At 42.4% G+C, this 27,451-nt stretch overlaps 1 protein-coding gene across 2 annotated transcripts; it reads left to right on the top strand.

The window, feature by feature from the left end:
* The first annotated feature begins 21,117 nt into the window (after positions 1-21,117).
* Positions 21,118-24,163, top strand: LOC109246504 (membrane-spanning 4-domains subfamily A member 4A-like). Of its 2 annotated transcripts, XR_002071369.2 has the most exons (6): positions 21,118-21,287; positions 21,789-21,920; positions 22,115-22,171; positions 22,572-22,703; positions 23,472-23,570; positions 24,005-24,163. XR_002071369.2 is itself a non-coding variant. In XM_053899194.1 (5 exons), exons 1-5 carry the CDS (start codon positions 21,771-21,773, stop codon positions 24,077-24,079), a joined length of 513 nt encoding a protein of 170 aa, XP_053755169.1. In that variant the 5' UTR covers positions 21,118-21,770; the 3' UTR covers positions 24,080-24,163. The 2 variants fall into 2 exon arrangements, 1 of the variants encoding a protein (XP_053755169.1); XM_053899194.1 differs by having other exon boundaries at positions 21,118-21,920.
* The last annotated feature ends 3,288 nt before the right edge of the window (positions 24,164-27,451 follow it).

The raw sequence follows: 27,451 nt of genomic DNA, 5'->3' as shown, positions 1-27,451 counted from the left end.
TCGATGCCCCTAACTTCTGTGGGGTCCAAGGGTCAACTATATTATTTTCCTTATTCTTGAGAGTGCTGGCAAGAGAAAAGTGGTTTCCCTTTTCAGAGCACAGAGTTACTAATGATTGGTCTTTGGGCTCAACTCAATCAGTTTCTATGATCTTTTTTTATTTTTTAAAACTAACCATGAGTTACATCTTCTCTTCCTTCCTTCCTTCCTTCCTTCCTTCTCTCCTTCCTTCCTTCCTTCTCTCCTTCCTTCCACCCATCATTCTCTCCTCCTCCTTCTTTTCTCCACCCCCTCTCATTTTTTGCATGCATAGGAATTTTTAGTTTAAAACTGGACATCATAGTTTTCTGTATTCTGTATTCTGTGCTGTTCTCAAGACTGCTGGCTTCTGGTGGTAGATAACAACACAATGATAAGGATTCAAATGTTGGACACCGTCTTTTCTGTAATATGCAGAAGCTTATATTTATTCTCTCCATTTCCCCCTGGCTACCGTAAGGGTCTTTTCTCCATACTCCAGTGGTCAACCAACCGCTTGGAAAGGGAGTATAAATTCAGCTAAAGCTGCATGAAGCTTGAAAAATTCACCCAGTAGAAGAATCCTCAATATAACAATCCTTACCAGAAGCAGTTCTGCCTTTCAATGATAGGCACCCTTTCAATATTGCCTTAGATCTTCTGATAACATGTCTATTTTTGAAGGAATACTCATCAGGTATAGTCCCCTCAGTACTTCATAAATTCCCATTTTTTTTTCCTTGCCTAGTGTGTATTTTCTAACGTGAAATTTGTTACCATCCATCTCTTTGTTTGTTTGTACACATTTCCCCCCCTCTGGCAACTCTAGAGATATTCTGATTTTTGGTTTTCAAAAAATTAATTAGCATATGCCTTAACAGGGTCATCTTTTCATTTATCTTCCTTAGGATATCTTGCATTGAGTCATTGGGCCCCCGATTTCCACCAAATTTACAAAGTTTTCTGCCATAGTTTTTTTAGTGTTTTTCTGTTCTTTGCCCTCATTCTGTCTTCTTCTTTTTTAAAAAATATTTTTAATGTTTATTTGTTTATTTATTTAATATGAAATTTATTGTCAGATTGGTTTCCATACAACACCCAGTGCTCATCCCAACAGGTACCGTCCTCAATGCCCATCACCCACCCTCCCCTCCCTCCCACCCCCCATCAACCCTCAGTTTGTTCTCAGTTTTTAAGAGTCTCTTATGGTTTGGCTCCCTCCCTCTCTAACCTTTTTTTTTTTTCCTTCCCCTCCCCCTTGGTCTTCTGTTAAGTTTCTCAGGATCCACAGAGTGAAAACATATGGTATCTGTCTTTCTCTGTATGACTTATTTCACTTAGCATAATACCCTCCAGTTCCATCCACATTGCTACAAAAGGCCATATTTCATTCTTTCTCATTGCCATGTAGTATTTCATTGTGCATATAAACCACAATTTCTTTATCCATTCATCAGTTGATGGACATTTAGGCTCTTTCCATCATTTGGCTATTGTTGAAAGTGCTGCTATAAACATTGGGGTACAAGTGCCCCTATGCATCAGCACTCCTGTATCCCTTGGGAAAATTCTTAGCAGTGCTATTTCTGGGTAATAGGGTAGATCTATTTTTAATTTTTTGAGGAAACTCCACACTGTTTTCCAGAGTGGCTGCACCAGTTTGCATTCCCACCAACAGTGCACAGGGGTTCCCGTTTCTCCACATCCTCACCAGCATCTATAGTCTCCTGATTTGTTCATTTTAGCCACTCTGACCGGCGTGAGGTGATATCTGAGTGTGGTTTTGATTTGTATTTCCCTGATGAGGACAGACACATAGACCAATGGAATAGAATAGAGACTCCAGAATTAGATCCACAAAATATGGCCAACCTATCTTCGACAAAGCAGGAAAGAATATCCAATGGAAAAAAGACAGTCTCTTTAACAAATGGTGCTGGGAGAACTGGACAGCAACATGCAGAAGGATGAAACTAGACCACTTTCTTACACCATTCACAAAAATAAACTTGAAATGGATAAAGGACCTGAATGTGAGACAGGAAACCATCAAAACCTTAGAGGAGAAAGCAGGAAAAAACCTCTCTGACCTCAGCCACAGCAATTTCTTACTTGACACATCTCCAAAGGCAAGGGAATTAAAAGCAAAAATGAACTATTGGGACCTCATGAAGATAAAAAGCTTCTGCACTACAAAGGAAACAATCAACAAAACTAAAAGGCAACCGATGGAATGGGAAAAGATATTTGCAAATGACATATCGGACAAAGGGCTAGTATCCAAAATCTATAAAGGACTCACCAAACTCCACACCCAAAAAACAATCCAGTGAAGAAATGGGCAGAAAACATGAATAGGCACTTCTCTAAAGAAGACATCCAGATGGCCAACAGGCCTCATTCTGTCTTCTTATGTGACCCCATTTATACATGTGTTAAATTTCTTGGTGTTCTTCTACAAATTACTGTAGTGCTGATTATTTATTTTAAGGCATTGTCTCTTTATGCTTCAGTTTGTATATTGTCTGTTTTTATGCCATCACGTTCACTGACCTTTTCCTCTGCTATATGTAATCTGCTCTTAACCCCATCCAGAGAAATTCGCATTTCAGAGAGTGTATGTTTTATCTCTCAAGGTTTCATTTCTTAAAAAATATATATTTCATTTCAATATACCTTATAGTCATGCTTATGTTAATCTTTGAGGATATTTATATTATTTATAATAGCTATTTGAAGACTTTGTCACGTAATTGCATTAACTCTTTCATTTATGGGTCTATTCCAGTTCATTGCTTTCCTGGCTGTAGGTCACAATTTCCATCTTAGTGTTAGGTCTGGAAAATTTGAATTTTTGTGTGGATAGTGCATATTGTGCATGCTACTTGGAGTGACTGTATTTTGTTTCTTCTTTTACGTAATGCTGGTCTTCATTGCCTTGGGCACTTCTCTTATGTACAGATCAGTTTGATGTTTTCACGGTTTGTTTTTATACTTTGTTAGTATGGGTCCTAAGTAGCCTTACCTTGGCAAACTTTATCCCTTTTACTCAGGCATGATCTTTTTGTGGTCTCTGCTGAATGTGCTGAGTGATTACCAAGGACTCTCCACACCAGCCCGAGCATCCTTCCCCATTAGACAAACTCTGGGAATCACTGGGCTTACTGGGCTCAACTTCTCCTTTGTCCAGGTTTGTGGAGTTTTGCCCTGTACCTCGTGATTTACTGTAAAGCAGACTCAGGGACTCCTAAGCAGATTTGCAGAGTGCCTTTTCCACCTAGCCTCCTCTTCCGAACTCCCCGTTCAATTTCTAAATCACACAAGCCTCCCTGAACTAAGGTCTCTGTCTTTTCAAATCAATAAAACAACTATGCCCCCATTTGATCTTGCTTTCTTCTCTGGGAGTTGGACTATTCCTCCGGGCAGAGATCCTGAATGTAGGGCTCATCGGGTTTGTTTTCATCCCCTCAGAAATGAAATCCCTGTGCTCCCTCTGTTACAGTTTCTGGAAATAATCCTTTCATAGATTGCCCCCATTTTTCTATTTTTTTCTATGAGGAGAGCAGTTCAGGTCTTTACCAAGGCTGGTTGCATGTTGGTTTTACTTCTTGTTTTCCAGTGAGGTAGAGTATCTATTTTTCATGTGTTTATTGGACACTTAAACTTTTGGTAGTGTCTATTGAAGTGTCATCTGTTTTTCCCATTGTTTTGTCTCCTTGACTTACTGATTTGTAGGAGGTGCTGATGCATGTGGAAATAAGCCTTTTATTGATTATACTTGTGCCAGATACCTTCTGTCATATAGTAGATAGCTTTTTACATAACTTCATGATATCTTTGATGAAGAATTTTGTATCTAATCCAGGCAATTCACACTGATACTGTGATACCATCTAATTCCCAGAACTACTCCAAAAATACTTTCCTTTATAGCAAATTTAGTTCCCTATCTCTTTGGTCCCCTTAGTCTAGAAGAGTTTTGTATTTTCTTTGCTATGATTTGGAATGGTTTTGGAGATTCCAAGCTAGCTGTTTTATAGACTGTTTCTTAGTGTGGACTTGTCTGGTGCTTCACCATGATAGAATGAGTGTATGTGCATTTGGGGTGGGGATATTACAGAAGGGTGGTGGGGTTTTCCTATTCCATCTTTTGGGTGGTGCGTGATTTTGATTCGTCACTTTACTGATGATGCTCTGATATTTCCCTTAATGATTACTTCAATACATACCTTGATGATATTACCACGGGACAGTAAATTTTACGTACTTATGTATTTATTTATTTAGAACATGTGAGCGGGGGAACGGGGTAGAGGGAGAAAGAATCTCAAGCAAACTCTACCCCAAGCACAGTGCCCTACATAGGACTCGATCCCACAACTGTGAGATCATGACCTGAGTCAAGATGAAGAGTTGGACACTTGACCAACTGAGCCACCTAGGCGCCCCTACTTCAAAAGGTAGGATGCAACCTTTTACAAGCGGGTGCTTTCAAATGTTATGCCAGCTAATCTTCTGCAGAGATTCAGATGGGGAAAACAGGTGGGTTTGGCAGGCCTACCTAAAAACAGCAGATGTTCATGCCAAATGGAACATACCTTCTGGAGCAATAGCAGTTTCCCACATCTAAAAATCTTTTGGGGCTCTATGCACATAGTCACCGGCAAGAAATCTGAATTTGAGTGGGTTCTTGATCAGAAGAGCCATTAAAATATTTATAGGGAGCAATCGTGTAGACATTCCTCCCCTGTCCTTATGATCCAACTGCTGGGATAATACTGGAGATATATCTGCAACCCGAACACAGAGTGGGACCTTGAGAAAAAAATCAAACAGGTCTACCCAGAGAAGGCGTTCTGAGTTTGGGTCTCAAAAACTGCCTGAGGCAGGGTCACCTGGGTGACTTAGTCAATGAAGGGTCTGACTCTTGGTTTTGGCTCGGGTCATGATCTCACAGTTCATGGGTTCAAGCCCCACATCAGGCTTTGTGCTGACAGTGCAGAGTCTGGGATTCTCTCTCCCCTCTCTCTCTGCCCTTACCGCACTCATGCACTCTCTCCTTCTCTCTCAAAAAGAAATAAACAGTAAATTTTTTTTTAATTTAAAAAATCTGCCTGAGGCAATTTCTTCTTGGAATCCATTTGAGAGACAGCTGGTTTGTCACTGAGTTGATTACAGCTGCTTCTGCAAGCAAAGGGTAGAAATATTTGGTGATTTCGGACAGATCTTCTGGGAGGAAGCGGCACAGAAAGACTCATTCATCGTGTGTGGTGGTATCTTCAAAGGCACACTGCGATCTGGTTGCTTCATAAAATAGGGAAGGGAGGAGCCCTCTGAGAACCTCCTTGTCCCACTGCTGGGATCTGAATCCTAATATTCTCTCCTGCTGAAGGTGAAAAAGTTCCCATAGTTTACTGTTGGGAATTCCTGGGTTAATGACTACATTGCTCTCTGGAAGGCAATAAAAATCTAGATGGAGTGAGACAGAGTAACTCAGAGTTGATAGCAATGTATTTAGCTGTGGAAGAAGAGTCTGACTCAGGCCTCACAGGAGGGTAAGATTAACACATACATGCATGTTGTGGAGGTGACGTTAGCCAACAAGCTTTCTAGATGATCAGGAGTATTGGCCCTAGATAACCGAACAAGAAGGATCATCGCCATGTGAGGTACTCTGTTACCGAAATCTACGTAGAAATTTAGAGGAAGAATTAATTTGGCTCCTCTTGGTGCCTCCCAAAGAAAAGAGAACAGAACAACAATAAAAGCACCTGCTGGCTCAGGAGATTAGAATATGGGGGTTGATGCCTTAGCTGACACTTCGATTCAGGAAATGAAAAGGCATATGGGTGCTCAGCCATGGGCCAACAGCCAGAGAGGTAATACATTCCCTTTAGTGTCATGGAAAGGCAAGTGCATGGAGTTAGAAGACCCCTCCTAGTAGTCTCTGAGAGTGAAGAATGGGTATTAACTAGGACTGACACTTATTCTATTCTTGACTTCCCTGTCCTGTAAAAGAAACAACCTGAAAAAGTAGAATTCATGAGTGGGAACAACGAATTCTTGGTCACTTTGGATCCTGTGGGTATATTGATGCTGGCCAGGTACATATTTTAATGCTACCTACGAAAAATGATTGGCAACATGGTTCAATGTTACGCTGACCAACTGTGCTCATTACCCTCGGAGCAGTGTTGTCCTGTGAAATTTGAATGAACAGTTGAAACATCTGTTATGCACAATGTTTTCTTTCTCTTCTACTTTTGTGGACAGGTTTTCATGGTTGGGAGAAGATCTTGTTTTCAATTATATTTCCCCAACAGGAGTAACCCTCCTGATATCATGCCCTCCTGGTAACAGCAGGAAAGATAAGAACAGAGACAGAGACAAATGACAGGTCATTGCCAGCCATGGTTTTCTCTCTCAGGTGCATTGGTGTTCCTTATCTGTAGATTCTTCTCCAGAAGAATAATTGGGGGTTTTGAGAAGATTGCAAGGAAGTATGTTTTTGGGGTTTTTTTAAAATATATTTTTTAATGTTAATTCACTTATTTTTGAAGGAGAGAGTGTGAGTGGGGGAGGGACAGAGAGAGACACACAGAATCTGAAACAGGCTCTAGGCTCTGGGTTGTCAACACAGAGCCCGATGTGAGGCTTGAACCCATGAACCATGAGATCATAACCTGAGCTGAAGTCGGTTGCTTAGGTGACTGAGTCACCCAGGCGCCCTTAGTTGTTGTTATTTTTAACTTATTTGTTTATTTTGAGACAGAGAGTGTGCATGCATGCATGAGCGGGGGAGGGGCAGAGAGAGAGGGTGAGAGAATCCGAAGCAGGCTCTGCACTGTCAGCACAGAGCTAAAGGCAGGGCTTGATCCCATGAAATGTGAGATCATAACCTGAGCCAAAATCAAGAGTTGGGCCCTTAACCAACTGAGCCACCCAGGCACCCTTATGTCATTATTTATGAGGTCAAAATTGAGTTCTAAAAAGCAGAGAATTCCCAAGAGAATGTAACTTCCACAGGGAATATTCCCTACCTTCTTCTCATGTCATGATTGTTCTGTGGACAAAGTGGTTTCTGATTCTCAAAATGTCAAGTTTTCCAATGCTGATAATTCCCTCACATAACCCACTATTGACTTCTTGGACAACTGGTAGACCAAAGAGGAAAATGTGTGTCAGGCTCTGGGAATCAACATTTGTAGGTTGTGATAAAGGTCTGAATGTTTCAAAATAAAAGCTAAAAGGCTATCTCGCAGAGACTCCACATCTTAACCCATCTTAATACCCTCTCTGGAGGACGTAGAGGCTAGAGGGTGCCTGTGTTGCATAATTATTTTCTTACACAACAGGGGAATTCAGTTTTGTTGAAGAGAAAACCTAGCATAAATGAGAGAAATGCCCAGCTACTTCACCACATTGTACCCCCCAAAGAGCCCAGTATACTGCTTCCTAGGGAAAGCTCTGTGCTACACCGATGCCTTACAGAGGTATCATCCTATGGCCCTGGTGGAACAGAATGATGTTTATGGGCCAAGTCACTACACATATGGCAAATCCTCTCCATTTGATAGAAAATAAGTTTGGCCCCAGGCCAATTTCTGGGGCTTATCCAAATTCTCTTTTTTGAGCTTCAGTTTTGAAATTTTGTCCAATAGGGGATACATCTTAGGAACAGATTATTCCTTTAAAGAAAGTTTACTGTGCTGAGAGTAATTCACTGAGAAGGCCAAACCCCTTTCTGAAACATTTCTCATTTTGGAGAAAACACTAATATTATTACCTTGCCACAGATTTAACGTTGCAAGTTCCAAACTACAAAGAATTCTTCTAGACCATGTTTTTAAAAGATCTCAGTTACTTATTTCCAATTAGCATTAGACCTTATCCATCAATATAATAGAAAACTGGCCAAGATATTTGCCTCGTAGCTATTTAGGGAACCAATATAAGCATCCCAGGGAATCATCTTGAGACAAGTATGAATCCTAGGAGTGCTCACATTGGTTAGCTAATGTGTGATTTTCCCTTTTACAGTCTCCCTCAATATTTGTAGAAAGATAATTAGTTTAGAATTCTTGTACTGATTTAAGACATTTCATCTAAGAGGGAGGCTGAGTTCAAGAATCAGTTTCGCTATATTTTCACTATCCTTGTTATAGAAGAAGATTGTCCTAATAATTGTGTTTAGCAATTGTGGAATTAGTGCAAAGAACAAAAAGAATACAAACTTTACACTCAGAAATCTCTGGTCAGGTTCTATAAAAGGGAACAGTGACATCATGTCTGTTGTCTCATCGTTGAACTGTAAGTGAGGAGCTCTAAATACGAAGATCAAGGCAACTGGAAGGCTGTGAATTGGGGTGTTTCACGAGAGAATGGTGATGATCTAACACAGGTAAGTACAATGTCTTCAAGATGTTTTGTTCAAGAATACAAAACCGAAGCAAGAACTCAAAAGCTGAGTATACAATTGGATGTGTAGCAGCTCAGTAGCAAGGATAGGAGCAAAGACAGAATATCGGTATATAACTGCTCCTGACTGCCATTACAACCTGCTGAACATTTGGAGAAAACTGTAGGTAACCAAGAGGATTACTTTCAAACCAAATGTATAGGCTTGCAGTTTTATCAGTGTAGGAAAGGAAAAAATTCTTTCTCTACCCTTCAAGTTCTTCCGGTGGACTTACACTTGATCTTAGCCAAAAGGCTGAGAAGCGATTTTCCGGTGGACTTAGAATGCAATCTACATGAGACATATTCATAGGAGAAAAAAAGCTCCAAAGTTTTACTACATGCCTATGGAAGCCCGAGAATAAAATTGAGACCTAAAGAAATGATCAAGACAGGAAATTTTTATACTTTTAGACAGACAATAAATCAGTGAGGAATTGACAGGACGAAGACAACTTAACTTTGGGAGCTTCAATTAGTAAGGAACTCTAAACAGAATTTGAGCTGGGGCAGTAAATTAGTAAAAAGTAACAAATGTCGTTTATACAGCCTCTTGGATCTAAATTTTCTATCTCTGGTGAAAAGGATATCTCTGTCCCTCCTGCTGTGAAAGGGTATCTTTCACAAGGGAGATTTCTTTCCTGATTTCAGGGGAGACAGAGGAGGGGCTGAGTGTCCTTCTTGTGCAGGCTGTCTCGTAAGTAACTTTTATTTAAAATAGTATGTTGGAAAAAATAAAATGATAAAATAAAATAAAATAAAATAAAATAAAATAAAATAAAATAGTATGTTTGGGCACTTGGGTGCTCAGTTGGTGAAGCGTCCGACTTCGGCTCGGATCATAATCTCACAGTGCGGGGGTTCGAGCCCTATGTCAGGCTCTGTGCCAACAGCTCAGAGCCTGGAGCCCGCTTCAGATTCTGTGTCTCCCTCTCTCTGTGCTGCTCCCCTGCTTGCACTCTGTCTGTCTGTCTCTCTCAAAAATAAAATAAAAACATAAAAAAATTAAAATGCTATGTGAAAGTGGCAGTCTATTTAGCCTCTATATCTGCTATGAGGTGGTGCACAGTAGATAAAGTCACTGATGAGGTGATACACACTAGATAAAGACGCTTATCATGTTGATAAGGAAAAAGGACATTAGTAGAACAATTGTTTTTGCCTTAGCTGGAAAGCGACAGCCTTAAGAACTTATGATCTTTATCTCTCAGCCAGATTAATGGCAACTGTAGGGTTCAGAACTAACTAATCACCTCAAGATATCCACTCTGGCATGCAGACTATTTCAAGCTGAAAACAAACAAGGTCCAAACCACTCAGGAAGAAACTTTGATCTTCCCCTTAACTGCCTAAAAGAATTTAGACAGAGGACCTTCTCCAGGAAGAGAGTTATCACCATAGATAACTACAGTGTAATATGAGCTAGGGGTGGTAGACAGAGAGAAATTTAGCAAAGTCTGTTTGTTTAAGTGCCTGTAAAACCTATAGATCTTTCTGCTTTCCAAACTACTTCTGTCCTTTAAGCCCCCTGAATAGTCTTAATAACTCTAACCCTGTTAGGTCTTATTAGGCCAAGATATTCTCTGTAAATGGGTTATCACCATTTTCTATGGCTCAGGTGGATTATCTGTAGATATCCCAGGGTGTGTATCAGAACAAGGGGTATATTTCTGTTTTGGATCTCCCAGCTCTAGATTCTAGATTGCTTATTGCAATTTTGTCTGATCTACTAGAAATGTCCTTATTATATTATGAATTAGAAGAAACACTGATGCGGACTATTGAACCCTTAAAAGTTACCACGGATCCTAAAAACCGACCAACCAACCACAAAATGTGATTCCTTCAGTAACCCGAAACAAGAAGCCACATCTGGTTTAGAATGAATTGTGCAGGATCTAAAACAAAGAAGGTTGAACATATCTTAGAGAAGCCTGTTTAAGAGTGGACAGGGGTCCACTAGCAAAGACACTTCGTGGAATAAGCTATGCTTGTTCAGGATCTCAGAGCTGTGAATAAAATGATCTCTTGCATTTTAACAAATGATTTCCAATCAGAAAATTGTTCTTTTCTTCCTCTACTTCAGATTCTGTTCATTTCATGGTAGTAGAGCTCCATTCTACTTCCATCATAATTCCTGGATGTGAAAAGTTTGCTGTCACTTAGGAAAAGCAAAAATCTACTCACACAGCCATACCTCAGGTTGTGTTACCCACACATGGCTCTCAGGTTGTAAATCAAGATGAATGGATAAAGAAGATGTGAGATAATATATAATATATAATATATATTATATATAATTATACTTATATAAGTATTATATTATATATAAAGTATATAATAATATATTAATATTATATATAATATAGTATATATAATATAATAATATAATATAAAGTATATAATACTTATTATATTATATATAATACTTATATACTTATAATATTTATATATAATACTTCTATATTTTTATATATATACTTCTATATTTTTATATATACTTATTTTATATGTACTTACTCAGCGATCAAAAAGAATGAAATCTTGCCATTTACAACAACGTGGGTAGACCTAGAGTGGATTATGCTAAGTGAAATAAGTCAGAGAAAGACAAATACCATGATTTCACTTATACTTGGAACTTAAGAAACAAAACAGATGGGGGCGCCTGGGTGGCTCAGTCGGTTGAGCGTCCGACTTCAGCTCAGGTCATGATCTCCCGGTCTGTGAGTTCCAGCCCTGCGTCAGGCTCTGTGCTGACAGCTCAGAGCCTGGAGCCTGCTTCGGATTCTGTGTCTCCCTCTCTCTCTCTCTCTGCCCCTCCCCTGTTCATGCTCTGTCTCTCTCTCTGTCCAAAATAAATAAACATTAAAAAAAATTAAAAAAAAAAAACAAAAACAAAACAGATGAACATAGGGGAAGGGAAGGAAAAATAAAATAAGATAAAAACAGACAGCGAGGCAAACCATAAGAGACTCTTAAATAGAACAAACTGAGGGTTGGTGGAGGGGCGGTGGGTGAGGGGATGGGCTAAATGGGTGATGAACATTAAGGAGGGCACTTGTTGGGATGAGCACTGGGTGTTATATTTAAGATATGAATCACTAAATTCTACTCTTGAAACCAGCACTACACTATATATATTAACTAACTTGAATTTAAATACAATCTTGGAAAAAAAAAAAAAAAGACTTGAACCATCATTTGAAGTAAATCCTACTCTTTTCCAATATATGGATGATTGAATCCTTTGCTTATCCTCTAGAAAACTGTCACTAAAAGACTCTCTTTTTAAAAAAATTTTTTTTTTTTTTTAACGTTTATTTATTTTTGAGACAGAGAGAGACAGAGCATGAACGGGGCAGGGGCAGAGAGAGAGGGAGGCACATAATCGGAAGCAGGCTCCAGGCTCTGAGCCATCAGCCCAGAGCCTGACGCGGGGCTCGAACTCACGGACCGCAAGATCGTGACCTGAGCTGAAGTCGGACACTTAACCGACTGAGCCACCCAGGCGCCCCAAGACTCTCTTTATCACCCTCAAAAAATTGCCTTAAAATCTTACCCTGATTCCACTATACAACTTTTCTAATATTAGACTTATTTGGGGTGTAGCATCTCTAAGACAATCAGATATCAACAGACCATTAATGGGGCATCTACTTTTTCTCAACCAACTTCCAAGAAACAACATGGGATTGTTTGGATGGTGGTAAGATATGGTCATCCTTAGGTCCCGCATTTCTTCTCTGAAGTAGCCTCCAGACTATTCCCTGACCAGAATTGAGGTGTTCAGTCCTTAAGGATTCCACTCCTGATGCTACCTCTCTGCCTAAAGGAATAGACTTTCCTTCCTAAGCCACCACTTTGGGGCTTCGGCAATACTGTAATGGTGAATAAAAACATTTAGAACTTTCCCTGTTGCCAAATGGAAATAGACCTCTCTCTTCCCCTCTCCCATCTCCTTTTTAAACCGTTTCTTTGAGAAACCTAGTATTTGTGAATCTTCTTCTGTCCCTTTGGTATGTATGTAAATGTTTTTTTAAAGGCTAAATAGACCTCTTGCCCAAATTACAACGCAGGAATATTTTTCTTACGGGCTTTAGAGCCATCTCTTTGAAATGTAAACAATAAGAAAGATAGTATCACCATTTCCTTGCCACTATGAGTGTTTGGCTTAGTGCCTTGCTCCAGACTGTAACCATCTGCCTGTCATAGAGATACCAGATTCTTGTTATTCCTTCACACAAAGACAGTTAGCTAGTACAGACGGCTATTCCGATGGCTAGATAAATTTAGTATGAAATAGAAAAGAATGTATGTGCTACCAAGTCCTCTTCCAGGAGTTCAGTGGTCTTTATTCCTGGGAACATGTCTCTAAAGGATCGTATCTGCTTAACTGTATAAAAATCCCGTCGGTGGATTAACTATGACTTGCTGGGGAAATATGATGAAAAATAAAATCTGCTCCCAACCCAGAAAATCTTTCCACAAAGGAGAAAGAGAAAAAAACCCATTTCATTAGTGAATAAACATCAAGCCAGAATGTGATGTGACGAACAAGTTTCTACTGAGTTCCTGTCGATTATATCAGTCACGTCACATTTACTGACAATGTAGACCCTTCAACAATTTTTACATTTCCCCCAATAATGTTTCTGAGATGTATGACACAAAGACATCCACGTATGACCATTGTGCAGGCTATCAGGAAGCAGCTTTGCAACCTAGTGAGAGCTGCCTCTTGGAGATGGACTCCTACCCTCCACAGGAACCAGGAGTTAAGGGCACTGTCTTGACGACGATTTTTCAAAGAGATGGTTCCCAGGTGCTTGAGAAAGACATTCCTGAGTCTTAAAACTGTCAAGAGACATATTTGCCTTTTCAAGACGATGCTGGCAGGCCGGATCTGGAGACCTAGAGGGGGTCCCGCGAGACCAGCCAAGAGGGTTCTTGGCTTCAAGAAGGATGGAAATCAAGCGTGAGCCAGGAGGAGGTGACAGAGTTTATTGAAGATTTAGACAGAAGAGATACAGATGGGCCATCCAGGAGACTCAAAGGAAAGGAGCATGAGCCTCGTCTTTGATCAGGGTCTGGGGGATTTATGGAGGAAGGAGGTCTGGTGTATGTGTCCTCTCAGGTATCCAGGAACCTGTTAGAACACAGATGAGGGCCCAGGTGTCATTTCTTGGAGCTAGGGGGCCTTGGCATCGAGATGTCTAGCGTCAGTGGTCTGGAATACACATACGATGGCTTTGTGTCCCGTCATTCTCTCACCTGGTCCTTCCTTAGATGTAATTTATTCTAGAGAAATCATTAACTCCTTGTCCCTTTCGAGGAGGACACACTTCTTCGCGTTCTGAGGCATGTGTAGAGTGAGGTAAGGGTGCAGGTCCTAGCGAGAATAGAAGCAGGAAAAGGAGCAAAGAGATTTTTATAGAGTCTTTCAGTTTTCCTGTCTCAAAAAGATGTACATACATTTCCATAAGACAGAGGAGGAACTTACTAGTTTTCTAAGGTAAATATCCCAAGGCGGGGTGGGGGGGAGACTTTTCCCTTATTGTCGCCAAGGCAAATTAATCCTTCTATTTCTAACTTGTATTTGCTCTTACAGATGCACTGGGTACACTGGCATATATGCTTGTTCAAAGTCAAACTGGAAAATGGTGAAGGGGGTGGGAGGTCCAGGCTTCCAGTTCTGGCCTGAATAAGTCACAGGAGTGAAAGGCCCAGCACAGAGAACATAGTCCGTGGTGCTGTAATCACCTGTGGTGACAGGTGTTAGCTAAACTTGTGGTGAGCACAGCCTAACATTGTAGGGGCCAAGGGCAGGCCACCCCCAAATGTACCGCAATGGCATATTGATTGTATTGAATGAAAGCTACTTGGGGAACAGTCACTGCCAGGACACTCAGACCCTCCTCTGTCCCTCTGAAAGCAGGAAACAAATCTCCTGTATGGAAAGGTACCCTTCCCGTACTAAGAAGAAAAAAAGACACCCTAGGCCTCCTGGGTGGCTCAGTTGGTTAAGTGTCCAACTTCGGCTCAGGTCATGATCTCACGGTTTCTGAGCTTGAGCCCCACTTTGGGCTCTATGCTGACAGTACGTGGGATTCTCTCTCTCTCTCCCTCTGTCTCTCTCTCTCTCTGCCCTTCACTCGCACCCTCCCTCTCTCAACAATACATTTAGAATTTTTTTTAAAGTAAAAGAGGGTTAGAAAAAAAAGAAAAGAAAAAAGACACTCTATCACCCGAGAAAGGGACTTTCACATTGAGAAAGGTGTAGAAATAAACCACGTTACTTTTTTTCCTAACCTTCTACCTCAGCCCAAATTCCACTTAGAATTCCTTACTCATTAAAGCTCCTATGTATCTATTTTCCTTCTCCTATAAATTCCTCCCAAATGGATCGCCCCTTTGTTTAAATATCTAAAAACTGCCTGCCTTGGTCATTTCTTCGGGCCTCAATTTCATCATCGGACCCCTGTGCACACATAATAAAACTGTTTTTTTCCCCCTCTTGTTAATCTGTCTCATGTAAATTGAATTCTTAGTCCAGCTGGAAGAACTTGAAAGGCAGAGGAAGATTCCTCTCCCCCACTGCAATGTGCAGACATGTCTTATCAGTATATTATACACCTAAGGTATGGTAACATTGTGTGTCAATTTGACTCATTTTCTTTTATGGGCAAAATTTGTGGATATTGTAGACTTGGAAATACAACTATAAATAAATTCAGTGGCATTAAAAAGAAAAGTAAAACTTGGGCACCTGGGTGGCTCAGTCAGTTAAACATCTGACTCTTGACTTCGGTTCAGGTCATGATCTCATGATTCTTGAGTTCGAGTCCCACGTCGGGCTCTGTGCTGACACTGCAGAGCCTGCTTGGGATTCCCTCTCTTTCCGGCTCTCTCTCCCTCTCTCTCTCTAAGAATAAATAAATAAACTTAAAAAAAAGTAAAGTTGTTTCCTGTATTTTCTGCTGTGGAGAACAAAGGCAAAAGGAAATATAGATAAAGCTAAATTTCCTTATAACTTGCAGCTCATTGGCAAATACTTGAGACAGGGGAGTTTGACATTCCTCCAGGAACTCCCTGCTGTCTTAATGGTAATACCTTGCTAGAAGGCAAAAACAACCTTCACTTGACAACAATCCTGGAAGTCTTCTTTAACATACGAAAATCCTTTTGGAAACTTCCTTTGTCTCTACTCCTCCCAAATTAAAAGTGTGTAATCAGTCACTCCTCCCAACCCCAGTGAAGCTCTTTCTGCCCACGGGAGCTATCCCTGTGCTTTAATAAAACCGACTTTTTCGCACCCATAAAACATCTTAAGAATTCTTTCTTGACCGTTCCCTCATGCACCCCGCATCAAACCACATCATTTCCCACATTTTGTGGAGAGGATTCTGAGTTGGCAGGATTTAAAATTTCCTTTCGCTCTCAAACCTGCTCTCTTTATCCAGACATTTGTCTCAGGACACACACATTCAGCTTTATTGGAAACTGCTAGTCAGTTTTCAAAAGAGGTGGCACAATTTTAGGATTAAAAGGCAAGAAGGAGGAAGGGGTGAATGGACAGGATAAGAATTGGCTGTTGGGATTGATGTGAGGTCACTGAGAACAGTGGTCAGGAAAGAACTCTGGATATGTCTCCGGTGCAAAAGGTGTTTTAGTATGCCCTGGGACGGGACCCTTGGGCAGAAAGAGCTGCATTATGATTGTGAGGTGCGACTGATGATATATTTTTAAGTAGGGGTGCGTAGAGATGATGAAAGTCTCTAAAGGGATTTCCTTATGTTAAAGAAGACTTCCAGGATCCTGGGGTTCTGGCTGTTGTCAGGATAAGGTTGCTTTTAGTCTCCGGCAAAGTATTAACATTAAGGAAGCTGGGAGTTCCTTGAGGAATGTTACATTGTGCATGTCTCGGGTATTAGTAGGTTGCCCGTTGTAAGGAAATTTCATTTTATCTCCATTTCTCTGGACTCGGTTCTCCTCATGAGGACAACCCATCTTTTTGGGATTCAGGAAAAACAGACCAAGGCAGATTGATAGGGAGCACTAGGTGCACGAAATTAGTTGAAGATCCCATTACCTGCTTATTGTTAGTGCCCCTGCTTAAAGCCTGATGTCTGAAAGAATAGGAGGTGATAGGTTTACTATCTGTAGCCTTCTGCCTCCATGACCTCCTGAGAAGAGTTTTATTTACTCAGAAATTGCTCGGTTAAAATCACTTCCACTCAAAAACTGTATGTATAGCAGAAACTAGGGCCAAAGGGATAGGAAATCCCCAGAGAATAGTGTGTAAGAATTAGGACACTTTCTGGAAAGATCAGCAGAAGGGCAGATCATTATTGACACGGATTATTAACATCACAATAAGGAGACAGATTACTAACTCTAGATACTACTGAGTAGAAAGGAATGTTTGGGGTGCATGATTGATCCCTAAGTGGAAGCACATTTTGAGCTCCAGATATTGTGACTTAACCTGTCACAGTGGGTAAAGGCCTGGATCCAACAGAGTTGCCCTCAGAGGAGAGTTCTTATGCATCAGTGTTGATGAGGGAGCATAAGGCAGGCAGAGGGCAAAGTACAAGCTAGCGCACCCCACCTCCCCAGGTGGGATATGTGTGATATCTCTGGGACAGTCCCGACTACCCCAAAACAGGAAAGGACAAAAAACCAAGTGGTTAACTGATAAAAGTCTCCAACAGTTTACAAGAAAAAGGCAATCCCATCAATAGCCTAAAGCCCAGGAACCCCCTGCTATCTTAATGTTAATGCTTTGCTAGAGGGAAAAACAACCTTAGCTTGACAATAGACAGGCCTTCAGTAAGTCTTTAGCATATGAAAGTCTCTTTGGAAACTTCCCTTTTGACTTTACCACTTCTGGCCCCAGAGTATATAATGAGCCACTCTTCACAAGCCCAGTGCAGCTCTTTCTGCCCACGGGTCCTGTCCCTGTGCTTGAATAAAATCACCTTTTTGCACCAAAGACGTCTTTAAGAGTGCTTTCTTGGCTTCAGCTCCAAACCCCATGAACCCCTCATCACCCAAAAACCTCATCAGGTATAGTGTAAGCCCTGACGTTTTTGTTTTTGTTTTTGGTAATGCACGCGCCTGCCAACCTAAGCTTTGATTTGGAGAGAGGCGTTCTTTCAAACAGGGATCCACTTCCCAGACAACCATCTAGAATAAACACACTGCCAGCCATCTGGTAAAGAGTCATAACACCTCTGGCACTGACCCCTTTATTTTAGAGATCTTTGGCGATTTCCCTAACTGATACCTTGGGCCGCTTGTTTTTTCTCTTCCCATGCTTGAAATTCCTACTCTTGTGTTTTAAATTCACCGGCAAGGAGTGAGTCCCCCAGACCCTAGCCCCCCACCTTGTCCCCAATAAGAGCAGAACCCCAGGCCCCTGCTCTCTCTTTTCCCCCCACCCTTGACTTCACATTGTGACCACGGTGTGCTGTGTGATTTCCTGGTCTTGTAACAAATCTTTATTTTTTCAGAGTTTCCTGATGAAGGCTTCCGAAGGGTGTCTTGCAATCATAGTAACCACAAAAGTTGGTCCATCCCTAACATTGGTTTGGAAAGGGGAGACATCTGTGGGAAGCTCACAGGGGCCCAGCTGAGTGTCTCCAGACATTTCTAGCCAATTGCAATACTATTAGATGGGCTGAGACCATACAAACCCCTGGAACTTCGTGGCGATAACAAGATTCACACCATGTAGGAGGGATTTGTCAGTATGAGGCCCAGAACAAAACACCTTTTCCAAGAGAGTAGGATTCTTGGGGGACTGCCGCGTAGGTTGTAGCCTAAGACCAAAACTGTGGCCTAAAGGCACCTTATCATATTGAAAAGGACCTGCTAGCCTAAATACGGACAGTAGAGAGAGCACTTTTTCAGGGGAGTGGTTATGGCTGGAAGTCCACCTACAAGGACCTCAGAGCTGTAGGGGAATTCGAGAGTTATTCTAACACATAAGCATCACCATCACGGGGCTTTTGCTATTATTCAGGAAATACTGTTGGATATTGGTTATGGAAGGTGATGCCTTCGAGAATCAGTGCATCAGCCTGTAGGAGGACAGGCTAACAGGAGAAAGAAGGAATTTGGGAGACAGATACCATCTGCATAAATGCTCACTGTTTCTCACAGGCACACATGTCACGGATAACTCGGAGATACTTCTTCCTCGTGGCGCATCCGGCTAGAATCGGGCAGAAGAACAACACCGCTTTCATTTTGTGAAGTGGGTTACAAGAGGTTACCATGGACAAGTCCAGAAAAAATCGACTTGTGATAAAGATTTCCCGTACAACCCAAAGTTTAATATGGAAAGTGTCTTGTGGAGTTGAAAATGTTATGTAATAAAATCAACTTCATTGCTCATATAAAGTAACATAAAATAGAATTAACTAAAACAGAGGCTGATGAAGCTTTGGGGTGATGGTGAGTGGTCTGGAGCCAACGGCCAAGAAAGAATTCTTGAAGAAGTCTTTGGTGCAACAAGGTGATTTTGTTAAAGCAAGGGGACAGGACCCATGGGCAGGAAGAGCTGCACTGGGGTCCTGATGGGTAACTCATTATATATCCTCAGGGAGAGGGTCAGGGATAGAGTAAGTCTCCAAAGAATTTTGGAAGTGAGGCTTCCAGGACACTGAGGGGTTAGCTGTTGCTAAGAAAACACCACTTATCACTGTTTAATAAAATCTCAATCATGAGACCCCTCAGATGCATCTCAGGGCGGGGGGCCGGGGGTGGGGGGGGGGTGTCGGGCATAAGTTTGGAGCATGATTGCCAGCATATATCCTGGGGCAGTTGAGATAAAGGAAGTAGACTTACAGGATCCTCGAGGTTGGGACAATGGTAAGCCAAGGTTCTCTTTTGCCCCCAGCAAAGCGTCATCCTTGAGGCAGCTGAGCTCCTGGAGGGAGGTCACTCTGTCGTCTCGAGGACTTGGCAATGGGCTATAGGCAGTAGGGAATTTAATTTGTCATTTACCTTAGTTTCCCACATCACCACGGCAAGCATTTAAACCCCTTTCCTTTGTTCTTGGGTAGCCAGGAGTGTCCGAGGAATATCAGACATATTCCACCTGGTCGGGGCTGGGGCGGGGGGGGGGGGGGGGGGGTGGAGGGTAGGCCAGCCTGTATTTGGCCCTCAGCTGGCCCCAAGCTCCCTCATCAGAGGCTTCAGCAAAGCCTTTATTTATGAAAACTCATCATTTGCATCCAGCTTCTACTACATCAAGCCAGGATAGTGTGTGATGTGGGAAACAGAGGCAGAAAGAAATGGCAGATAAAATTCAATTTCCTGATAACCTGCAGCCCGTTGACAAATACTTGAAGCAGGCAGAGCATAACATTCCTCCAGGAACTCCCCACCGTCTTAATGTTGATGCTTTGCTAGGGGGAAAGACAACCTGAGCCGGACAGTAGCTGGGCCTCCAGGATCCTGTGTCTTTAGCATATGAAAATCACTTTGGAAACTTCCTCTTGACTTTACCTCCCCCAACTCCAGTCTCTTCTCATGGTTCGATCCTGGGGCAGCTCTTTCTGCCCGCCGGTCCTGTCCCCGTGCTTTGATAAAATCACCTTTTTTGCACCAAAGATATCTCAACAATTCTTTCTCGGCCGACAGCTCTGAAACCCCACCACTCCAACAGCCCATCAGTGTGGGTCCCAGTCGTTGAGGATCTGGGCAAACACAGACTTCTGCCTAGTCCCGAAGAGGAGCACAGCAGTGGGGAGGAGCTGGTGTTGAGAACACGTGTGCCCTTTGATATAGTCTTCATGTGTGAGAAGTGGAGCTCGATTATTATCTTAGCTGAAGCACATCACAGATACTCATCTGGGAAGGTTGAGATAAGTCACAGGAAACAAATGGCCAACCCGGGACCCCGAGCAGAGTCTTCTTCACGCATCATACATCAGAGCAGGTCACTGTCTTTGAACGCTGTGAATTCGAGACCACGCCGCAGAAGGCACAACCACCCATTTGTGTGTTTGCTGAGGCGATGCATAGGTAGGAAGAAATCTTTTCTCATCTTTACCCCATGCTTTGTCTCCGAGAAGGCGTCTAGGTGGGAGGCATACAAGTGTCTGGACTATGGGGCATTCCGTAAGTTGAGCTAGAGAAAATTTGTGAATGGAAAAATCTTGCTTGAAATCTTGCTGTGAGCGGGCAGTTGCTGTTGCTTCTGGAATATGAGCGGAAGGTAAATATCTGGCTTTCAGTCTTACAAGGTTTAGAGTCTCTGCTTTAGGATCAATAACTGTGTGCACATTGCCAAGGAGAGGCAGCTGGAACGCAGTCTAGATTATTCTGAGCTGACTGCTTGGGTAGGTATGGGAACCGGGATAGAAGGAAAACTCTGGGTTATGCCAGAGACACCAAATCCCCTGTCCCTGGATTTTGCTGAGGAACAAGGAAGATATTTAAAAGTGAAATGCTGAGGGGGCGCCTGGGTGGCTCAGTCGATTGAACGGCTGACTTTGGCTCAGGTCATCAATCTTGCAGTTTGTGGGTTTGAGCCCCGCGTGGAGATGGCCGCTGTCAGGGCGGGGCCTGTTTTGGATCCTCTGTCCTTCCCCCCCACCCCCCCGCCCGTTCCTCCCCCACTTGCTTTCTCTCTCTCTCTCTCAAAAATAAATAAACCTTTAAAAAAAGTGAATCCATGCTGAGAAGTGTTTTCTTTCCTGGTATCAACAGAAACACAGGGACATTTGAGGCAGAGACAGCCCGGGACTACACGATAAACCTTCCTGAGAGTGAGAGTATAACCCAACCACACTGGCCAGGTACCTGGGTTTTGCCCTCGCAGCAGCAGAGTCTGCTGCTCTTCCTGAAGGGGCAGCCCCAGGTCTTAGGGGTGAGTGGGCCCGAGATCAGAGTGCAGGCTGTGGGGAGGGGCAGGCTTCCTGACACAAGACGGGTTTCCTCGCAATACCCCCATTCTCTAGATCATCGACGGTGGTCGTGAGCTGAACGGAACCATCCTGAACGGCACAGACCTTACAGATTCAGGAAGTGGAAAGAAATGGTGGAAAGCTGTCCACCACTGGAATTTAAAAAAAAAAAAAAAATTCTACTTACGTAGTAATTATATGAATAAATACTTTCAGACTAACGTCAGTGTCCTGCATTGGACAAGGAAAAAGATTCGCTCTGTAGACTGTCACCTTCCTGGGACCTTCTCAGGCTTGGGGTCTCAGCGGTGGGAAGAAGTTAACAGGCACTGATCTGAGAGAGAATCTTCCTCCTGAGAAGCTGCCCCTCATAGGATGTCTCTTACCTTCCAGGTGGCTCAGATCCTGATTGGGCTGATAATACTGTGCCTGGGTGTGACAATCAGTCCTTTCCCCCTATATGACTATGATTCTCAATTTTGCATTACCACTGAACTACGCTATCACCTATGGGGACCCTTCTCTGTGAGTATCAGTGATTGTTCCAGTGTTTCAAATTTTTCAAGGGTCTTCAAGACCTTCATCCTTGTCTCTCAAAAACCCATGCACTGCTGTTTAGGTCCTAATCGTGGGCTGACTGGGTAGATAACACTGGCAGGGGAGCGGGGGAGATCAGGTGGATGGGACAAGCTCTGAGTGGGTTTTCTCTCTCTGGTCAGTTCTTCATATCTGGAGCGCTGTCCATTGCTGCTGGAAGGAAAGTAACCAAGGGTTTGGTAAGTGTTTCCTTGCCAAGGCTCGGATAGGTCTAGTGAAGTAAGGAGCTGTTCAGCTACAAGGCTAAGGCACCTACAACTTGCTGGTTCTCTAGAGAAGGACCCTAGAAGTGGTTCCAGGGGGGTCCCTAGAAGTGCTTCCTTCGTGGCACTTAGGCAAGAATGATGGGCTTAGCTCTGTGCTCTGTGAGGTTCCACGTGCCCACGTGCTTGCTATACGAGAGCGCCTGAGGGAGTCAAAACCACAACTTTACCAGAAGTTCCTTTTTAAACTGGGGAAGATCTCCAAGTAAACTCCCAGACTCAGCTCAGATGAGCTGAATGTCCCCGACTGGCACATCTAACCTGGGAAGAACACGAGAAAGGTTCGCAACAACTCTTCTCTCTTATTCTCCTTCAGATCCAAGGCAGCCTGGGAATGAATACAGTCAGTGCCACCGTAGCAGGCATTGGCATAATTGTGATAATTCTTGAAGAAATAATCATGTATGACACAGTGATGTGGAGGTTTTCCTATGCAGTTGCATTTCTAGTAAGTATATCCGCTCCCAGTCATGGAAACCTGTTAACTGGTTTTGTTTGAATTTTTCTCTTAATTCTCACCATGGAATTGGCAGCCGTTGCTTACTTAGATTCTGGACACTCTCCTGAAGGCTAAGGGACCTAGCCTTTTGCGTCTTGCTGGGAGTACTGAGCAAAAAAAAAAAGTTAGCTTTTTAGTACCATTCGTGTCTGAAGGCCCCGATGTGTGGTCGGTGAGTGGAAAATTCCGCAAGAACTCAGTTTTCCCTGGGGCACTTTTCTCTTGATTTGAAAAGCCATCTGAAGAGAAAAAAAGAAAAACTGGTGTTCCCAGTGCTCCATGAACAACCACCTGATATGACTGGGGAGGGTGTGTTGGTATTTGAATTGCATGGTGTAACCAGAGTGAGGGAGAATTTCAGAGGGTTAACTGTAGGCTGTCGTGTGTCATAAGGAACAATGGCAGACGGACCAAAGGAGACGTGTAAGGCCCAAAAGTCAACACTGGTCATGAAAGGTGGGTAGCAATCAGGCAAACAAACCACCAGAAATCAGTATGGATACGCCCAGACTTACCTGACATTCTAGACCCTGTGAGTAAGAGTAGAATTCCAACAATCCATTTTCAAGTTGTTTGAATTGGGAGAAAATTCAGGAATCCCTCCTAAGGAAAGGGGTTCCTAGTGCCAGATGTGAAATTTTGCCAACAATTTTCTCTCTTAAAATACCTGCTTTTCTGTCTTCTATAGCCCGTGGGGGTTTTCCATGTGTTTTCCAGGGCATGCTAACCGGACTGCTGCTCTTGTCTCTGGCGGAAGGCTGCATTGCTCTGGCTCTCTCCATATTCGTGTGCAGGGCGGCCTGTTCCGTCAACAAGGTGAGTGTTCTGGGTCTTTATGGGGTCTCTCTCTCTCCCTCTCTCTCTACTCTGCTTCGTTCTCTGTGTGTGTCCTCTATTCTTTTTGTGGGGAAGATTAGGAAGAGGGAAAGTGCTGCTCCATGTATAAAGTCTTTATCATCTTTGAAGGAAGTAACACAGGGGGAGACACAGGGAAATAGCCAACCACACTCAGCCAAAGAACTATCCCTAGACACTGAAGAGTCCTCTTTTTCTCGAATGAAGGTCACTTCTGGCATTGTTGAAGAGGTGTAGGGAAAGGAAGGTTAAGGCAAGAATGGGAACCTAGACTTGCAAAGTATCAGGATTCAGAAGGAAGGTGCTCAGTGACCATACGGTTTCTAAAGCAAATGAGATGGTTTCTTTCTCCCTATTGTCGACTACAAGAATCTAATGTTCTGATTTTTCCACAGGTGGTGGTTTTCTTGCCAAATAATGACAACAGCCCCTCTCCTGACCATTTGTATGACGAGGTCGCATTTCAATAGATCCCTGTGGTGTGGCATTTCCAGTCAGTTTGACCTATTGAATCTCCCTCAGTTGGCTGTTTACCACATGGGACTAAGACTGAGAGTACATCTGTCTGACTGTTCTTAAGTTTACATAAATGGAATCTTGCTGTGACAAAACACAGGATAATAAAGACTGCTTTTATTTGCTGATGAGGATTATTCTTTTGATTCCCCACCGTACGATCTACCAGCTTTTCAAGGAATCAGGAAACAGTGTCATTTTAAGGTCTCCAAATCTGTGTAAATGGAAATAAGCTTCTTGATTCAGATTTTCTTGTATCAGTCCATGTCGTGCCGAATCTTTCACCAGAGGAAAGAAGTCCATGTTGGTTACTTCTTATTCCAACAGCTCCATATGTCCCTAGTTTTTTTTAGATTCTGCCCCTCTGGATGAAGATCCAGGACATTTCTACTGCCAATGATTTCTTAGCTAGCGTCAAGCAGAATATAACCTATATTTTTCTTCCTATGTTCCTTGTTAACACTCTCAGACAAGGGCAGTGTGGTACTCAGAAAAATCAGTCCTCAAAGCTCTTTAGATCCTGATTCCCAGAACCATTAAATATGTTACATGGCAAACAGGAGTCAAACATTGCAAAAAGAATTAAGAAGATTACTAATCCTGGATTGTCTTTCTGGCCCAATAGAATCACACAGGTTCTTAAAAGTAGATAAATTTTCTGGTTGTGGTCATGGAGAGTGATGTGACAATCAAAGAGTCACAGATGCAGTGTGAGAAGGGCCTGGCCTCCCACTGCTGGCTTCGAAGGGGCTCGAGCCAAGGACTGCGACTATATTGGGCCCAAGAGATAATTCAGGAGAATGTCCCCCCCTTTTTTTTTTAGAGAGAGAGAGGGCACAAGTGAGTGAGGGGCAGAGACAGAGAGAGAGAGAGAATTCCATGGTGAACAGAGAGAGAGAAAGAGAGAGAGAGAAAAGCAGGGCTCACCTGAAGCAGGGCTCGAGCTCATCCCATGTGGTATTTGAACTCACAAGCCATTAGATCATGACCGGAGCCAAAGTCAGATGTTTAATGACCACCCAGGCACCCAGGAATCTACATATTTTAAAGCAAGATGTAAACAACCCTTTACTAAGCAATCCTTACTTGTCCTGTTTGAGGAGACACTGGTTTATCTTCCAGTTAATAAACGATGGGTGATCCAGATGTACATTGTGGGGAAAATCCATGATGCTGGACCACTAATCTTAAGTGATCTTAAGGGGGAAAAAAGGTAAAATTGGACTCATAACTCACATCATTAAAAAAAGGCAATTCCACATGAATAATGGATTAATTTAGAAAAGAAAACCACTACAAAGTCTATAAGGCAGTGTAGAAGGATATATTATTATGCTGAGGCACAGAAAAATTTGTCAAACAAGATGCATAAAAGTTGCCCGAAGTATGTTTTATACAGTCCGTGAAAAATTAATTTTTCAATTAAAAAGAAATATAGAGTGAAAAATCAAGAAGTAACTTTCTAGAGTATAATTGTAACACACAAACCATCGACAGGATTAATGTGCAGAGTCTTTACAGATGGCCCCAAACCAATTTAAAAAGCAAACATAGAAAAGGGCAAAAAATATTAACAGGGACTTCATAGATGTGGACATGCAAATAAAAAAGAAACACAAGAAAATTCCCCTCATCAGTCTCCAGAGAAATGTCGGTTAAGTCCATAATGGGGCACAACTTCCCACTGACTAGGGAACCTGGTAACTCCAGCTGTTGGCGAACATGCAGACCAATGTGAATATTTGCTCTTATTTTGAAGGAGACATTTGATTTAAAAAAAGCACTTCGGAAAACCACTTTAAGTTTTCTCCTAAAGTTGCATACTGCATTTCCTAAGAACCAGTTCTTGCACTCCTAGGTATAGACCCAAGAGTACACTTGTACTCATGTAGACTGGGAGTCAGGCACCGCAAGGTATCTTAAAGGAAGGATAGCAAACAATTGAAACAATGCAAACATCCATCTATAGCATGGTGGAATATATATATATATATATATATATATATATATATACACACACACACACAAATACAAATGAAAAATTTGTCAAACAAGATGTCAAAAAAATTTTATTCATTTGTTTTTATATTTATGTATTTGAACAAATAAATGGACACACACACGCACGAGAGAGGAGAATATGTACACACTTAGGACCATTATAAAGCAGTGAAAATTAATGAACCACAACTCCATGTGGCAACCTCAGTAGGTCTATGATGGATGAAGCGAGGAAGGGGCCCTAAGTAGAACGAGGAGGGACACATCAGAGGAAGCAGAGTAACGGCGCATACGGTCTATCCTCACGGGGAGATGCCCAGACCACGGAGAGAGAGGATTCTGATTATTTTTGAAAATGATAATTAAGCCTACCCAATGATTCATGTTAGAGATTTCCTCATTATTTTCTTTTCTTTTTGTTTTGTTTCATATCCTTCAGTTAATCCAGTTATGAGAATCATTCTGTAAACCACCAGGCCATGATCTTTATGAGAATGTGCGTATTTGCAATACCAGCTCCTTAAATGCCTCAACTCACATTTCTTTGGCATAAAGCATGCCAAAGGGGGTTCTCTATTTCCTATGAAAAGCTAGTGTTGTTTTCTAAAGAATAGTGCATGAATAGATTCCCCCACAATAGATAGACTCGGGCATGAGCTATAGTCAAACTACTTATGAATGGCGTGACTTTCACCAGTGGTTTTTTCTTTTAAGTTTATTTATTTATTTTGAGAGAGGCAGAGAAAGAGCAGGGAGGGGCAAAGGGAGAGGGAAAGAGAGAGAATCCAAAGCAGGCTTCGCGCTAGTAGTGTGGAGCCCGACACGGGGCTCAAACTCAAGCATTGTGAGACCGTGACCTAAGCCAAACCCTAAAAGTCATCCAACTCAGTCAACTGGCTGAGCCACCCAGGCACCCCTTATAGGAGTAGATCTTATCTTTGCTAAATCTGAATTCTCCCATCTATAGAACAGGGGTAACTATTAGGCGGTGTGGTATGGCTGGAGGGTTGCTTTCTCTTCCAAGGGTGTTTCCTTCCTGGGGAAGGGAGCTCCACCAGAGCAACATTTCTGGCCTTTTTCTTATCCATCACTTCCTACTTCCACAGAAAGGAGGAAGCAGTCTGTTACACCAGGGAGGAGGAACCTGGCATCATGTAGAGAGTTACTGCTCCCTATGGAAGAATGGGCTGCTGCCCGTGACGGTGTGCTAACCCTGTGTGGGGCCAGCCTTGCCATGACTTTGCATGGTTGTGTCATTCTGAGACCCACTCTTGGGAAATCGAGCAGCCACCAGTTATAAGCCACATCTACCATTGTCAGACCTT

The sequence above is a fragment of the Panthera pardus genome, unplaced genomic scaffold, assembly GCF_024362965.1.
Source record: "Panthera pardus isolate Hobbes unplaced genomic scaffold, ASM2436296v1 HiC_scaffold_12, whole genome shotgun sequence".
Classification (NCBI taxonomy): Eukaryota; Metazoa; Chordata; class Mammalia; order Carnivora; family Felidae; genus Panthera; species Panthera pardus.
The sequence above is the reverse complement of the archived record's forward strand: the minus strand, read 5'-3'. Positions and strand labels throughout refer to the sequence as shown.

Excerpts from the sequence above, each read along its gene's own strand:
- LOC109246504 (XM_053899194.1), top strand. The coding sequence starts at position 21,771 with ATGTCTCTTACCTTCCAGGTGGCTCAGATCCTGATTGGGCTGATAATA. Across the intron at positions 21,921-22,114 it reads ACCTATGGGGACCCTTCTCT|TTCTTCATATCTGGAGCGCT; the intron begins GTGAGTATCAGT and ends CTCTCTGGTCAG. Across the intron at positions 22,704-23,471 it reads CCTATGCAGTTGCATTTCTA|GGCATGCTAACCGGACTGCT; the intron begins GTAAGTATATCC and ends TGTGTTTTCCAG.